Source organism: Pyrus communis, chromosome 2 (assembly GCF_041283825.1).
Source record: "Pyrus communis isolate YQ-2024b chromosome 2, ASM4128382v1, whole genome shotgun sequence".
Classification (NCBI taxonomy): domain Eukaryota; kingdom Viridiplantae; phylum Streptophyta; class Magnoliopsida; order Rosales; family Rosaceae; genus Pyrus; species Pyrus communis.
Window position 1 is genome coordinate 21,688,559 of NC_142566.1, and position 17,408 is coordinate 21,705,966.

At 35.8% G+C, this 17,408-nt stretch overlaps 1 protein-coding gene across 1 annotated transcript; it reads right to left on the reverse strand.

Moving 5' to 3' along the window:
- Positions 1–760: 760 nt before the first annotated feature.
- On the reverse strand, positions 761–8,214 carry LOC137747792 (uncharacterized). The gene is made up of 9 exons (XM_088686898.1): positions 8,142–8,214; positions 2,704–2,766; positions 2,437–2,477; positions 2,305–2,357; positions 2,100–2,204; positions 1,719–1,824; positions 1,574–1,632; positions 1,118–1,236; positions 761–1,027 (listed from the first exon to the last, which is right to left on the reverse strand). Exons 1-9 carry the CDS (start codon positions 8,200–8,202, stop codon positions 969–971), a joined length of 666 nt encoding a protein of 221 aa, XP_088543024.1. The 5' UTR covers positions 8,203–8,214; the 3' UTR covers positions 761–968.
- Positions 8,215–17,408: the final 9,194 nt, after the last annotated feature.

A 17,408-nucleotide genomic window follows, 5' to 3' on the forward strand; every position in this document is an offset into this window, starting at 1 on the left:
AATGGTTTTCAGTTGTTGGTACCATTCCGGAACATCTAGCAGTGTCATCAAGGTTCAGCAATTGGAAATTTTGCAACTATTAGGCTAATCTTCTTCTATGTGTTGCTAATTCCCTTTTTTTTTTCCTCTTGCAGTTCCATAGACCTTATATCGCAGAGGTTGTGTTTGGAGGGAAGTCGAAGACAAGCAAACAGTGCTTTACATGCCCTCAAAACAAAGGATGCTAGATTGCAATCAGTTTTTGTTGTATACAAGGTTTAAGATTATTGTTACTTTATGCGTCGCAAGTAGACCCTCATAATTTGCATGATACCATGGTAGTGCTAGCAGTTACATAATTGATATATTTCTTAATTTGTAGAGCCATGTGGATATCTCAGAGGAGGAGAAGACACACTTCCCTTAGGTACTACAATCTATGGAACCTATAGCAAAGGAGAGTTCACTGCACCTGAAGCTGCTTATATTGATGAACTGATAGAGGTGCATTTATTTTATTAAAGTCATTCGGTTAAAGGATACACAGCGTTTTCTTTTTGTTTATATGTTTTGGAGTTTCACTTTCACAGGCTCACCTGATTGACCTGACCTGACAATCAGGTGAGCCTGTGAAAGTGAAACTCCAAAACATAAAGACAAGAAGAAAACGATGTGTATCCTTTAACCAAATGACTTTAATAAAACTACAAGAGATTCTACTTACTCCGGTAATTTAGTAGAGTATTATTTTTATTATAAGCTCTCCTTTCTCTCACAAGTGTTAGGTACGAAATTATACTCTTATGAATGACGAGTTTGACATCGCGAGAGGCCGTTGAGCCCAATTAGATAGTGAAGAAAACAAACAAACAAACAAGCCCAATCAGATGGTCACATAAATCACCATTCACAAAAACAAACTAACTGCCAAATCCTTCCCTAAAACAGTTAACTGGCAGATCCACATGCTCTCTCTTCTCCGATATACGTCAACCGAAGAAACCATCTCCATCTTTAAATTCGTCGTCAATTGCAGACATCGAGGCACCTGTGATATTCATTCAAAGAATTATAACCTCCACAACTCTGGAACAAAGACAATATGCCAAGAATAAAAGCGAGTTACAAACTCACACACCGGCAGGAAGTTCAGTGTTCTTGCAGAAGACACGCACATGGAATGTTTTACTGACCGCAATATCCATCTGAATCAAATCAACAAATTCTCCAAGAGTTTTCTGACGGGGGACATGGTATCTGCAACGACAAGAAAAAGTAAGCAAACAGAACAAATTGAGAACCCTTTTCGTTTAAAACGAAGCTATGACAAGAAAGGAACTTGGACGGCAGATCTTATAGCTAATATGGACTATGAACACTACTTGGTGGAATCTTTCGCTACTTGGTAACCAATTCATGCACGTTGTAACTTGTAATTATATAACCATGGCGACAGTAACAAGCATTCAACTTTATTTCATACAATGAACAAGGACCAAGGCACTTCCACGTCTCAACAACACCATGAACAATCCCATTCAACTATAGCAAGACACATCAAAATAATTAAAGCAAAAGGGAATTGCAAACACACTTTTTTACACCAATGTCAGGAACGTCACTGTCTGCCCTTGGATCCTTCTCCACACTCACCTGCGTGTGAATCTCATCAAATTAAAACAGAGTACATCCACCAAGTGCATGGGACGTAAACACATTTTATGGAGCGAAAATCTTACTGGTATATAATCAGCACGCTTCTCCCTCAACTGTCTAGCATCCGTGCAAGTGCGTTGTTCTTCTGAAAGATTACCATATAACTGCTTGTACCTCTCTAAATAGAACCTGAACGTACATCAAAACCATAAATGAAAACAAAAATTAAACAAATAAATAGCAATCTTATATCCATAAATAGCATACAAATCAAGACAATTAAAGCAAAACAGAGAATTTGCAACTAACTTCCTCGTGTTCTCGCTCATGCTAGGACTGGAAGACAAAGCCTTCTCCCGCAATCACATGCATGGAGGCCCAAATTAGAACAATGTATCCACTGAAAGCTTTGGAAGTAAATATGATAATTATGACGTAAATATAATGAAGGGAGATATTCCTACCATCTTGTATGGTCTATTGGTCTCAAATTCCAAGGTTCTAAATACACAAACGCATTTCTCATTATGTCCACGTAGGCTCTTTTCCTTCTTTTCTCTGCCAACCTTCTGAAAAAATATTAAATCCGTATGTGAAAACTGAAGCATGTTCTTCCAATGTAGCAATAAAAATTAAGACAATTGGGCTACAAAGTCATTGGCAACAAACTTCTCTTGAATGTCAGGCATGTCACTCTTTTCAGCAGCTTTCTCAACAATCATCTGCACAACGGCACAAATCAGACTAGAGCACATGCCACTGACAAGGAAGTGAACGTATCTGATTCGCTGAAACTCTTACTGGTATCGGGTCTGGATTGTTCTGTTCTGCTTGCATGCTTTCTGAATATTTTAGACCAAAAACATCAGAAAAAGACAGATGAGAAGATAAGCATGGCTGAGCAGTCATCATCATTTACAAAATACACCAAATGATCACTATGCTATCTGAATCTATAAAATTTGGAATTATTCCTTAGTGAGAGCCATCTACCAAGACGAAATACTAAAATACGCACATGGGTATTGCACAAGCAATACAATTAACCAGAAAGTTTAAAAAACATACCTAGATGATTTTCTTGCTTATAAGAACTTTCGCCCAAGTCAAAACTCCCACCACGGCTGTCCTCTGCAAAATTTCAAACAATAAACATCACAACGGTTTGGTGGTATTAATCTCGACTTAAAACTCGTGGATGACGAATTCGATATCAAATTAAGTCGTTCATTGTGTAGCCTAACCGAACTCCTCCCTCCTTTTAGTGTAAAATATATCACTATACTAAAAAAATTTGTGGCTTATTTTTGTCATTATCTTTAATTGGTCACTTTCTTCATTAAAAAAAGTTTATAAGAAACTTCATTAATCTATTTAAATTTGACGTATAGTTATATAAAAAAAAAAATGTATTTAAAACTTATGGGTACATTTGAAAATAAACGTACCAACTTTTAGTACGTTTAGATTCTAAATGTACCGTGAAACAAAACGTATCAGAAATTCAAATGTTCCATAAAATCAAAAGCACCCATATTATAGGTTATCAAACATACCTTTAATAAAATTATAGAAAAAAATGTTTAATTAAATTCTTAAAAGAAACAGATGCTTAATCAACAAAATTGTAAAATGGGGCGCCTATTTCAAAACGCCCCACCAGATTAAACAAATTCGTAAGCACCACATTATCCATGATTGTTAGTTATTAATTAAACCAAAAAAAGAAAAGAAAAAGAAGATACATTTGTCTTGTTACATTATCCTTGACAATCAAAGCATAGCATGTAATAGAATTGATTCTTGCAGCCCATATTTTTCTTTTTGCACACACTTATTTATTACTATCCGTTGATTCTCATTCGATCCAAAGGCCATAAATGAACAAGGTCTGCATTAAAAAAAAGTGTAAAAACAACTTCCCAAATATTATTTGCACCCAAAAGTTGACAGAAACCCCCAAAAGTTGAAAGAAAATGGCGGAATCGAAGCAGGAGGAGCAAGCGCCTTCTTACAAGAAGCAGGTATGGCTTTTACCCAAGTTTGTCGTCAAAAGCTTAGTTCATTACTGCTTAGTGGGAGTAATTTGGTTAAAGACGACGATGAAATTACAAATAAAAGAAGCGTCTTTAAATATTTTGGGTATTTCTCTTTGTTGTCGTCAAAAGCTAGTTTCTTGCTGACCGGGGAATTACAGAGCATCAAGTTTTGAGTTCCGTTTACTATTTCTCTTTGCTAAATGAACTTCTGGACTATAACAAGCAATCATGGTACCCATTTTGTTAAATCAGTCGGGATATCTTGGCACTTTTCAGTTTTTAAATCTTGCCCATTTTGTCTTTCTTTGTGCGTATTTTGTTTTGTTTTCAATCCCATTATTCCCCCTTTGAATCTCAGTTACTTGCTGAAATGTATGCCATGGAGATGGAGAGGATAGCTGAGATATTCAAGATCTTAAGATTATTGTTACTTTATGCGTCACAAGTAGATATTCAAGATCTTGGATAGCTGAGATATTCAAGATCTTAAGATTATTGCACAATACCACGGTGGTGCTAGCAGTTACATAATTGATATATTTCTCAATTTGCAGCTGATGGTGTCTTCAGCTGCAGCCCTTGGTGGTGCAGCTGCCGCGGTGGATATGGATGCTGGTTTGGCAGAGGATGCTGATGCAGACCTTGGTGGTGATGAAGGCGTTGTCATAGACAATGATGACGACGGATCGGAAGCAGACGACGAAGTTGAAGGTGACGTTGGAGAAGGTGACGTTGGAGACGGCAACAATGACGATGATGGCGGTGGACACGTACAAATCCGAAGGATCACGTACGATTTGAACGTTCCTGTGTCTCGCGTTGATCCACTCGGACAGCCTAATGCTGGTGCATTGCACCAGCTTGTGCTTAATGAGTTGTCCCTCCACCCGCTTCCCGGCATTGATGTCCCTGATGGAGGATACGGTGTCACGTACGTTCTCCAAGCCGGCAATGAACAACAAAGAATGGATCTCCAAGGCTTGCAGAATGTTCAAAATCCTCCCTGGATCAACCTGGCCTGATTTATAGTCTCTGTTGAAGCTAGAGACTTGTTTCTCCCCAAATTCATACCAGTTTCCATGCTTACCCCAAATGGAGATGCACTGCCCATGGGAACATTTGACATCCGTGGTTGCAAGGATGAAATTGATTTGATGTTAGATGTGGCTCAATTGGTGAATCCCGTTGTTATAGACAACACAGAATACTGGGTTAATTTGCCAAATTATCCAGATTCCATTCTAAATCATGGCGATATTAGTGAAGCATATTGGCCCCTTGTAGTCCAAGGGCTGTTGAGAGTTGTGGTCTTCTTGCCGGTTAACGACGACCACGATGACAACGCCTTCATCACCACCAAGGTCTGCATCAGCATCATCTGCCAAACCAGCATCCATATCCACCGCGGCAGCTGCACCACCAAGGGCTGCAGCTGAAGACACCATCAGCTGCAAATTGAGAAATATATCAATTATGTAACTGCTAGCACTACCGTGGTATTGTGCAATAATCTTAAGATCTTGAATATCTCAGCTATCCAAGATCTTGAATATCTACTTGTGACGCATAAAGTAACAATAATCTTAAGATCTTGAATATCTCAGCTATCCTCTCCATCTCCATGGCATACATTTCAGCAAGTAACTGAGATTCAAAGGGGGAATAATGGGATTGAAAACAAAACAAAATACGCACAAAGAAAGACAAAATGGGCAAGATTTAAAAACTGAAAAGTGCCAAGATATCCCGCCTGATTTAACAAAATGGGTACCATGACTGCTTCTTATAGTCCAGAAGTTCATTTAGCAAAGAGAAATAGTAAACGGAACTCAAAACTTGACGCTCTGTAATTCCCCGTTCAGCAAGAAACTAGCTTTTGACGACGACAAAGAGAAATACCCAAAATATTGAAAGACGCTTCTTTTATTTGTAATTTCATTGTCGTCTTTAACCAAATTACTCCCACTAAGCAGTAATGGACTAAGCTTTTGACGACAAACTTGGGTAAAAGCCATACCTGCTTCTTGTAAGAAGGCGCTTGCTCCTGCTGCTTCGATTCCGCCATTTTCTTTCAACTTTTGGGTGCAAATAATATTTGGGAAGTTGTTTTTACACACTTTTTTTTTTTTTTTTAATGCAGACCTTGTTCATTTATGGCCTTTGGATCGAATGAGAATCAACGGATAGTAATAAATAAATGTGTGCAAAAAGAAAAATATGGGCTGCAAAAATCAATTCTATTACATGCTATGCTTTGATTGTCAAGGATAATGTAACAAGACAAATGTATCTTCTTTTTCTTTTCTTTTTTTGGTTAAATAGTTTTAATTAATAACTAACAATCATGGATAATGTGGTGCTTACGAATTTGTTTAATCTGGTGGGGCGTTTTGAAATAGGCGCCCCATTTCACAATTTTGTTGATTAAGCATCTGTTTCTTTTAAGAATTTAATTAAACATTTTTTTCTATAATTTTATTAAAGGTATGTTTGATAACCTATAATACGGGTGCCTTTGATTTTATGGCACATTTGAATTTCTGATACATTTTGTTTCACGGTACATTTAGAATCTAAACGTACTAAAAGTTGGTACGTTTATTTTCAAATGTACCCATAAGTTTTAAATACATTTTTTTTATATATAACTATACGTCAAATTTAAATAGATTAATGAAGTTTCTTATAAAAGTATTAATGGCTTTTTTTAATGAAGAAAGTGACCAATTAAAGATAATGACAAAAATAAGCCACAAATTTTTTTAGTATAGTGATATATTTTACACTAAAAGGAGGGAGGAGTTCGGTTAGGCTACACAATGAACGACTTCAATTTGATCGCTCCCCCTCCCCCCCCCCCCCCCCCCCCCCCAAAAAAAACCCAAAAAACACAAACGGGCCACAACAAAAATAAAACGAACAAACCCACCCAAAAATTAATTAACTAGCGACATCAAACACAAGTATGACAAGAAAACATTAATGTTGAACTATTTCACAAAGAAACAGAACACCAAAAACTTAAAGGAATCAATAAAGGTTTGGTAATTGAATAATTGATTGTTGAGAATTGAAAAACAACAGAGGGTCAAATATCAATCAAATGGGGAAAGAATTCTTCAGCACAAATCATAAAAGATGAACACGTTCTTAAGGGTTTAATATCGGGGAACAAACCTGTTTTTGGGCTATTCCCAACTAAAAAATTCCAATTAGAAGCCTGCACTGTATTTTAATGTTTCTCAATTTCTCTCTTAATTCTCATATTTCCAGTCTCATACTTCTTACCAAACTTATAAATATGCAAAAGAACATTGTAGTAAGTCACCATGGAAGTCAAATCAAGAATCCAAAACATCCAATTAAAGAACAAGAACAACACAGCAAATTTATCATAAATGAGCACCAAAGCATACAACCATTTAGGGTAGCAAGAAAAACAAAGAAAATTCAACGTATTGAACAACTGAAAATTTTAAGTCACATTAACCTCGTTCAGCCTCACATCCATAAGATCAAAACTGAGGGTCCACTTTCCTTTAAGAAAGAACAAACTATCCGAAATATCCATCTAAAGAAGGAATTTGTTACTGTCTATATTTCTGACCCATCAAATTGAAGATTGAAAAAGAAAAATAAAAAGAGATGGATCGGATGAGTCAAAAAACTGGTCACCAAATATATAGCAAGTTAGAGATATAATGTGTGCTCCAAATGTAACCACATTTTATTACTTTTCAACTATTTTTTGCCACACCATACGCAAAACTGAATAGCATGGCATTCATGTTTAATCCAAAGAGATGGACTTTGTTACTGCAGCTAACAAATCACGGGTTGAAATCGTGAAATCAGGCATGTAATTAAAATTGACTCAGATAACAGCAAATTTCAAGCCTAAACCCAAACTTCTGAATCCGGAAAATTTCAAACCGGAACTTATAAATGTTTATGACAGCATTCCTTTTTCAACTAACACAGACCCCAAGTTTTCTTTTTCGGTGTCACGGTTACCCTTAGAAATTGTGGTTGTATTACAGAACTTTGCTCTCACGGTAAAAATTAAGGGTTTTCTTTATCAATTTGTTAGGGTTACTAATTAGGGGTGTTTGCCAGTTGAAAAGGAAAACCCCAATTTTCAGGGTTTTCTATAAATAAAAAAAAACTTGGGATTTCTCTGAACTGACGAAGAAAACCCAAAGTTTTTAGGCTTCCTGAAAATTGAAAAATAAACCCACAAATTTCTAACACTACCCCTAATATTCAAAGAGAAAATTAGGGTTCCTGTCAATAGAAAATAAAAAGCTACAAATTTTATGGTTCCTTGAAAATTAAAAGCCCTAAATTTTATCATCAGACTCAGACAGACGAAAGATTCATAGAACGAACACCAGCTTCTAACATTACCAACGAATCCATGATATCAAAACACAAAAAGAAAACGGTGAAAATCGTGAATGATGATACCTTCGCCGGCAGCCATCGATGAATCCATGACCACATTCATACCGGTTTGTTTTCGGGTCATTTCTACTCTCTCTCTTTGATTCAGTTTGTTGCAACCAGAACCCCAAACGGCGACGTTTTAGCCAACGCACTTATGAAATATTTATTTTGTTTTTTTTTTAATTCTTTTTTTTTTTTTTGGGGAGAGAGAGTGAGGGAGAGGCTCCAAATTTTATTATTTAGGGAAAACTCTATTTCGACCCCTCTCTTTCTACAATTCTTTTTTTTGGGGAGAGAGTTTTCCCTATTTCGACCCTTCTCTTTCTACAATTCCTTTTTTTGGGGAGAGAGTGAGGGAGAGGTTCCAAATTTTATTATTTAGGGAAAACTCTATTTCTACCCCTCTCTTCCTATAATCGAAAAGCAATGCGCTTCCATGTATCAAAAGCACAACTTGAAAAATAAGGGTATTCGGAAGTGTTTTTAAAATAACTGAAAGTATTTTTTTTGTTAAATTGATTTCATGTTCCAAAAGTATAAATGTTTTTTGAAAGAAGCATTATATTTGTGTTTTTGGTAAAAAGAGCTTAGAATGTTTTTCCATTATCTGCTTGAATTTTTACCAAGAATTAATTCAAAAATATTTTTACTAAAAACGCTTTCAACCATTTTTGAAGCATTATCAAACGAGCAATAAATTGTTTATTTGTTGGTTGTTTGATCCAAGTAATTGCTGTGATCCTGTAAATTAGAAAAGGAAAATACTTGAAATTATATTATAAATTTTTTACATTGGGATAAACTCAATCTTTGGATAGTGAAACAACAAAAAAAAGGACCTCACAAAACGTTATTATTCATGAAATTTAACTTTCAAAAGTTTGATTGTTCAAGTGGTGAGGGGCTAAGGGTCAAAATCAAAACATATTATGTAACTGGTAAAAAATATATAAAAAAAAAAAAAAACAAAACAAAAACGAAGGAGTGATTGAGTTGTTTTCTATAAAACGACACCAACATGATAATACAACCCCGTTTATCATGCCTAGTAACAAATTGCATGATTCTCTTTGCATTTGGTTAAACATGACATTTAATCTTTCAAAAAAAATAAATAAATAAAATAAACATGACATTTAATGTCCTTAAACGTAGACTTTTTTTTGCCAAATCCAACGTCATTTGATGGCACACGTTGAAATAAAACAATTTAATGGGTTGTTTTAGAAAGGCAAACAAATATAGCTTTTTGTGGTCAATCAATCAACAAATATATTATATATTTATGCATTTTTGATCCGGACTACACGAACTTACGAGTTAACAGTCAAATAATTACGTGATTGTTGTAGTCTATTTTATTTGACAAGATTGAGGGAGGCCCGCGGTAAGGAGAAGAGAAATTAAGAGAGATGTGTATGTAGAATTGTTTGTAGAATTGTAGGGAATGTGTATGTTATCCTTCCTACATAGTGCATTTATTTATAGTAGTGAAAGGAGAGAAGATATTATTTCATCCCCAAGGAATACAAGTTGTAATAAGAAAGGATAACTAGAATCCAATCTAATTTAGGATTTACACAATCACACTTTAACTAGGAAAGTTTACAACAGTGATATTATTATAAGTGTCATAAATATTTGAACAGAAAAATAATTATTTTATGTACATTGGCTTCTTGTGATAAGAAATTGAGTGATTTTAAATTTAAATTTAAACAGAAATTAAGAGAAAGAGAGAGCGAATGGTGAGTCGGGTCCAGGGGACCCGGGTGGACCCGGGTTGGAGGTATCAACCCATTTCCAAGAAAGAATTGATGTTTTCTTGTTGTACATTGTATCGTTGTAAATTAATCGATCAGTTGACATGAATATTCAGCCTTCCAAATTTTACATACGCCGTCGTCACCTTCAACTTCAACTCATTGACTACGATTTACGCGTCAATCCAAAAAGATAACACGCCGTTTATTACATTAATGGGCCTATTTAGAGTTACTTCATTTGGAAGTTCCTAATGGGCCAAATGGGTTTATTCAACTTGATTTTTTGGATGTTCAACTTTCAATTTTTCTTTTTATTTATTTATAATATGATTTGGTACTACCATGATAACCACTGATTTGGTTGAAGTAAACTAGTGACATTATTCATTTTATTTTGCATTTTAGTTGGTTCGATGGCCACGAAAAAATACCCCATATATTGTTGAATATACCTACTTAATACATCTTATATTTGTTTTTCAATTAAAAGTAATCTTAACGCACATCCCACTCTTAGTTAAACAACCAACTTTATAAAACTAATTAAGGGGTTAAGAATTGGTATGTTTTGAGGCCCAAAAATGTCACATGCAAACCCCATCATGTCTCGAGGCCCAGTCGCTATACGAGCCTCATGCCAAGCCCAAATACATGCAAAGGTACAAAATCAAGAAAGGAATATATCCACAACCATGCCACACTACGGTAATTAAGCCAAATACTTGTATAAATCATGCCATGCCCGTGCCTATTCATCATGCTAAGCTTTATCACACTAATTACTATTCAGGCTAGAATAAGCCCAAGTCAGATACTTGGGGCTTGCCAAGTGAATTGTGGTGTAGATGGTTATGGAAGTTTATTGGGCTTATGTGGAGTCAATCTTATGGAAAACTTTGGGCTTCTTGGGGGGCCTAAATTTCCAAGCCTATAACCCTTGAAGCTCATGTGGGTAAGCCTAAGAAAGAACCAAACCCAATTTCCCATTTACCTAGCAAGCTAACCAACTTAGTTAGGAGTGAATCAAATCCTTCAACCTTAGAATCACGTGAAGAGCCAGTAAAGCCTGCATTAATGGGTCACGTATAAGATCGGCAAATAAAATTCCTGAGGCACTACCAGAAGTAGCATATGTGGAAGACTAACTTGGAAAAACAGCACATTGGGAAGAAGGCATGATGCAGGTTTCATAAGGTGGCAGCACCTAGGCGTCTTGCACCAAAATAGGGGTGGCAGAAGAACTAGGGAGAAAGGGGAGAAGGGACCAAACCACAATTAGAGATTCCTTGGGAAGCAATTGTTCAACTACAAATATAGGTCAAAATCCTTAGAGAAGGGGGATAACACAAAGACTGGAAGCCCATAAAGCAACACCCCTACAACCTTAGTGTTCTTCCATAGCTTTTCCTCTAAGTATTCTATCCATCATAAACTTCGTTATTACAATAGGAAACCAAGATTATCCAACCTAAAACACCATACAACCATGCAAACTCTCTCTCTCTCATGCTAAATTGATGGACTTCTAGCTTCCACATCATGTCTCACTTAAGCAAGCCATTATTTGCTTAATCATGCTAATTTTCGAGTCATTGATCCAACCGGGATATTTCCCAAGACAAGCTAACTCTTTCGAGATATTCTGGGACTTGATACGAAACCGAACTAAGGAAGACAAGAGGACGTTCTCAAAACCCAAGTCACCTTGTCCTAAAAGTGTCCCAACAGTAGGGAAGATTGATTGGATTGAAGGAATCAAGTTCCAAAAAGATGAAAATTTCCCAAGGAGGAATGTAAAAATGGGGGACAAAAGTTGGGATTAATTGGTTGAATATCAATTATCAACGTGAAGGTTCTCTTATGAATTTTTTTTTTTTTTTCCAATCTATATGCTTGTAGTTTTATTGATTAGGGTTTTATTTTACAAAGGAGGGTGAGAATGGTTTTTAGAGTTGAAGAAGATAAATAATATTGAAATCTACACATTAAAATTGACTTAGGTTGTGTTTATATCTTTTTACCCTAAATTTGATATTACCCTTTGAAACTATATTTTCCTCTATTAAAACCCATCTCTTTTTGTTTTCTTGAATAAAACCCATTGACTAGCCTTCAACTAAATAAATTCTTTAATTAAGTTTGACTTTTCAAATTGTGTATTTTCTGAATGCCTAAACTACCCCTATTAATACTTGGATATGATTTTTGGATCAGTTACTTGTTATATCCATTTAATTAATTTTATATATTTTACAAAATAATTCATGTCATTCATTGTATGTTGAATGTATTAACTTTCAACTTGTTATAACATGCCGATTGAAAAATAATAATTCTAATTTCATAATTTTGTGCATTAAATATATAAGTTAATTTACCAACACAACAATAAACTTAAAACAGCTTCGGCTAATACTCTAATCCCTAATCCACAAAACAAAAGCTATATGTTCCACGCAATTTTTACCTAGCTACAAAATAGTCTAATTTACCTATTCCATCAAACCAAATTTTAAAGGGTCTAATTTACTTCCAAAACGGTCTAATTTACCTACATGATTTAAAAGTTTATTTAATTGCCTATAAGCACAAACCCACAACATTCGAACATTTTCTAATATCACTATTTTTTTTGTTTTTTGGAATAGGTAAATTAATTTAACTGTAGGTAAATTAGTATAATATTAATAAGTAGGTAAATTAGTATAATATTTTATAAGTATGTAAATTAATTTGAATGTAGGTAAATTAGTATAACATTTGTACATAGGTAATTACATGATTCAAAATGCAGGTAAATTAGTATAATATTTTATAAGTATGTAAATTAATTTGAATGTAGGTAATTACATGTTTCAAACAATATTATTTTTTCCATACAAGTAAGGTAAATTAATTTATATATGTTGCTAATATTTATGATACAAGAAAGGTAAAATATCCATATGGATTTAATTGCTCATCATAATTAGGATGAGTAATAACATTTATTGACCAAATTAGGATTTTGTGGCATAAGTTGTAAATGTGTTGTAATAGTTGGTCATATATTTGTCTACATGGCAGTCTATTTGAAATTTGGGTTTTATTTGAATGTTTAAATTTAGGTGGGTTTTTATTTGAAAAATAGGAGTTTCAAGGGCTTATATCTAAAAAAAACCATTTTTTAAAACCTTATGAGGTCAAAATTGTCATTGTATATTAAGACATATAAATCATTTAATATTATATTTTAATGTTGAGGGTATTTAACACTATATGAAGTGCCAATAAAAAAAAAAGCCAAAATGAAAATAGTTGCAAATACTCTATTTCTACCCCTTTTTTTCTATTTTTAGAGAGAGGGAGGGGAAAATTTTAAGTTTTATTATTCAAGAAATACTCTATTTCTACCCCTCTTTTTCTTTGACTCTCTATTTCTATTTTAATTTGGCTCTTAATTTCTAGTGTTTAGAGAAGCAGAGCTTCAATTCCATCTTTTATTTTCGAATTCCTCTAAGATGAGAATCAAAGCTAAATTCTCTTACTTCCAAGCGAAGTGGAAAGTCACAGTTGTTTTGCACTTACAATTGAAAAACGTTGCATGATGAGAATCATTGCATGACTGTAGGAATTTAGTAATTTCCTTCATTTGAAGTTCTTATTTTACGTCGGAGTTTTGGTCCAAGTAAAAGTAGTGGCACTATTTATAAATAATTAGCAAAAATAATGGCTTGTGTAATCATATTTGAAAGTCTCAAAAGTCTCTCATGAAGAGTCTCACTTTGAGAATCTCTCATTGACACTTGTCAAATAAGATGCGCACTACAAAATTTAAACTCAAAAAACAAAAGCTACTAGTATTAAATTCAAACAGTATCCTATTATATCATAAATTACAACGACGGATGTCAAATATTCCCATGGACTCTACATCTCCATTTGGGTTAGCCATGGAAACTGGTATGAATTTGGGGAGAAACAAGTCTATGGCTTCAACAGAGACTATAAATCATGACATGCCCATGCCTATTCATCATGCCAAGCTCTATCACGCTAATTACGATTCACGCTAGAATAAGACCAAGTCAGATGTTCGGGCCTTGCCAAGTGAATTGTGGTGTGGATGGTTACAGAAGTTTATTAGGCCTATATGGAGTCAAGAATATGGAAGACTTTGGGCTACTTGGGGGCCCAAATATCCAAGCCCATAATCGTTGACATGTGGGTACGCCTGAGAGAGAACCAAACCCAGTTTCCCATTTCCCTAGCAAGCTAACCAACTTAGTTAAGAGTGAATCAAATCCCTTAGCCTTATAATCACGTGAAGAGCCAATAAAGCCTGCATTAATGGCTCACGCAGAAGATCGATGCACAAAAGTCATGAGGCGCTACCAGAAGTAGCATCTGTGGAAGACTAACCTGGAAAAACAGCACCTTGGGAAGAAGGCATGATGCATGTTTCATAAAGTGGCAGCACCTTGCCATCTGGCACCAAAATAGGGGTGGCAAAAGAACCATGGAGAAAGGGGAGAATGGACCAAGCCACAATTAGAGATTTCTTAGGAAGCAATCGTTCAACTACAAATATAGGTCAAAATCCTTAGAGAAAGGGGATAACACAACAACTCGAAGCCCATAAAGCAACACCCCTGCAACCTTAGTGTTCTTCCATAGCTTTTCCTCTAAGTATTCTATCCATCATAAACTTCGTTACTACAATAGGAAACCAAGATTATCCAACCTAAAACACCATACAACCATGCAAATTTTCTCTCATGCTAAACTGATGGACTTCTAGCTTCCACACCATGTCTCACTCGAGCAAGCCATTATTTGCTGAATCATACTAATCTTCGAGTCATTGATCTAACCGGGATATTTCCCAAGACAAGCTAACTTTTTCGAGATATTTTGGGACTTAATACAAAACCGAACTAAGGGAGACAAGAGGACGTTCTCAAAATCCAAGTCCACCTTGACCTAAAAGTCTCTCAACAATAGGGAAGATTGATTGGATTGAAGGAATCAAGTTCCAGAAAGATGAAAATTTGCCAAAGAGGAATATACAAATGGGGGACAAAAGTTGGGATTAATTGGTTGAATATCAATTATCAACGTGAAGGTTCTCTTATGAATATTTTTTTTTTCAATCTATATACTTGTAGTTTTATTGATTAGGGTTTTATTTTACAAAGGAGGGCGAGAATGGTTTATAGAGTTGAAGAAGATAAATAATATTGAAATATACAACCATACAACCATGCAAACTCTCTCTCTCTCTCTCTCTCTCTCTCTCTCTCATGCTAAACTGATGGACTTCTAGCTTCCACATCATGTCTCACTTAAGCAAGCCATTAGTTGCTTAATCATGTTAATCTTCGAGTCATCAATCTAACCGGGATATTTCCCAAGATAAGCTAACTCTTTCAAGATATTCTAAAACTTGATACGAAACCGAACTAAGGAAGACAAGAGGACGTTCTCAAAACCTAAGTCCACCTTGACTTAAAAGTGTCCCAACAGTAGGGAAGATTGATTGGATTGAAGGAAACAAGTTCCACAAAGATGAAAATTTCCCAAAGAGGAATATACAAATGGGGGACAAAAGTTGGGATTAATTGGTTGAATATCAATCATCAACGTGAAGCTTCTCTTATGAATATTTTTTTTTCAATCTATATGCTTGTAGTTTTATTGATTAGGGTTTTATTTTACAAATGAGGGTGAGAATGATTTTTAGAGTTGAAGAAGATAAATAATATTGAAATATATACATTAAAAGTGACTTAGGGTGTGTTTATATATATATTTTTTAAACCTTATGAGGTCAAAATTATCATTGTATATTAAGACATATGAATCATTTAATATTATATTTTTAATGTTGAGGGTGTTTAACAATATACGAAGTGCCAATAAAAAAAGTCATAAGTGAAAAATAGTTGCAACCAGGACCTCGAACGGCGACGTTTAGCCAGCACACTAATAAAGCATTATTTTTTGTTTTTAGTACTTTGTTTTAGAGAGGGAGGAGAAAACTTCAAATTTTATTATTCAGGAAACACTCTATTTCTACCCCTCTTTCTTTCTCATCTCTTTTGACTCTCTATTTCTATTTTAATTTGGCTCATAATTTCTAGTGTTTAGAGAAGCGGAGCTTTAATTCCATCTTTTATTTTTGAATTCTTGTAAGACGAGAATCAAAGCTAAATCATCTCACTTCCAAGCGAAGTGAAATGTAACTAGCTTATCGTAGTAACAAACTCACAGTTTGTTGCACTTATAATTGAAAAGAGTTTTAGATGAGAATCATTGCATGATGCTAGGAATTTGGTAATTTCCTTCATTTGAAGTTCTTATTTGACGTCAGAGTTTTGGTTCAAGTAGAAGTAATGGCACTTAGCAAAGATAATGGCTTGTGTAATCGTATTTGAAAGTCTCAAAAGTCTCTCGTGAAGAGTCCAACTGTCACATCCCGGCCCGGACGGGACCACTTCCCGGGCCCGACTCCACTACCGTAGCACGATATTGTCCGCTTTGGGCTTACCATTCCCTCACGGTTTTGTTTCTGGGAACTCACACGAGAACTTCCCGATGGGTCACCCATCCTGGGAGTGCTCTCGCGCGCTACTCGCTTAACTTCGGAGTTCCCACGGAACCCGAAGCCAGTGAGCTCCCAAAAGGCCTCGCGCTAGGTAAAGATGTGAATATACATTTAAGGATCACTCCCCTGGGCGATGTGGGATGTTACAATCCACCCCCCTTAGGGGCCCGACGTCCTCGTCAGCACATACGCGACCATGGTTAGGCTCTGATACCAAATTGTCACATCCCGGCCCGGGACGGATCACTTCACGGGCCCACTCCACCACCGTAGCACGATATTGTCCGCTTTGGGCTTACCATTCCCTCACGGTTTTGTTTTTGGGAACTCACGAGCAACTTCCCAGTGGGTCACCCATCATGGGATTGCTCAAGCCCTCTTCTTGCTTAACTTCGGAGTTCCTACGGAACCCGAAGCCAGTGAGCTCCCAAAAGGCCTCGTGCTAGGTAAGGATGGGAATATACATTTAAGGATCACTCCCCTGGGCGATGTGGGATGTCACACCTACTTTGAGAGTCTTTCATTGGCACTTCTCAAATAAGATGCGCACTACAAAATTTAAACTCAAAGAACAAAAGCTACAAGCATTGAACTCAAACAGTATCCTATTATATCATCCATCATTACAAACTTGAAAGTCTTAACGTCTTTTGTAATCATTAATCCCTAATGCTTAGTCCTCAACTACGCTCTCATCGGAGGGAGGGTCATCGTGGTCGTCGTTAACCGGCAAGAAGACCACAACTCTCAACAGCCCTTGGACTACAAGGGGCCAATATGCTTCACCAATATCGCCATGATTTAGAATGGAATCTGGATAATTTGGCAAATTAACCCAGTATTCTGTGTTGTCTATAACAACGGGATTCACCAATTGAGCCACATCTAACATCAAATCAATTTCATCCTTGCAACCACGGATGTCAAATGTTCCCA

Coding starts and splice junctions, on each gene's coding strand:
- LOC137747792 (XM_088686898.1), bottom strand. CDS start 8,202: ATGACCCGAAAACAAACCGGTATGAATGTGGTCATGGATTCATCGATG. Junction 2,767..8,141: donor ATCGATGGCTGCCGGCGAAG/GTATCATCATTC, acceptor GAAATTTTGCAG/AGGACAGCCGTGGTGGGAGT. Junction 2,478..2,703: donor TAAGCAAGAAAATCATCTAG/GTATGTTTTTTA, acceptor TAAAATATTCAG/AAAGCATGCAAGCAGAACAG.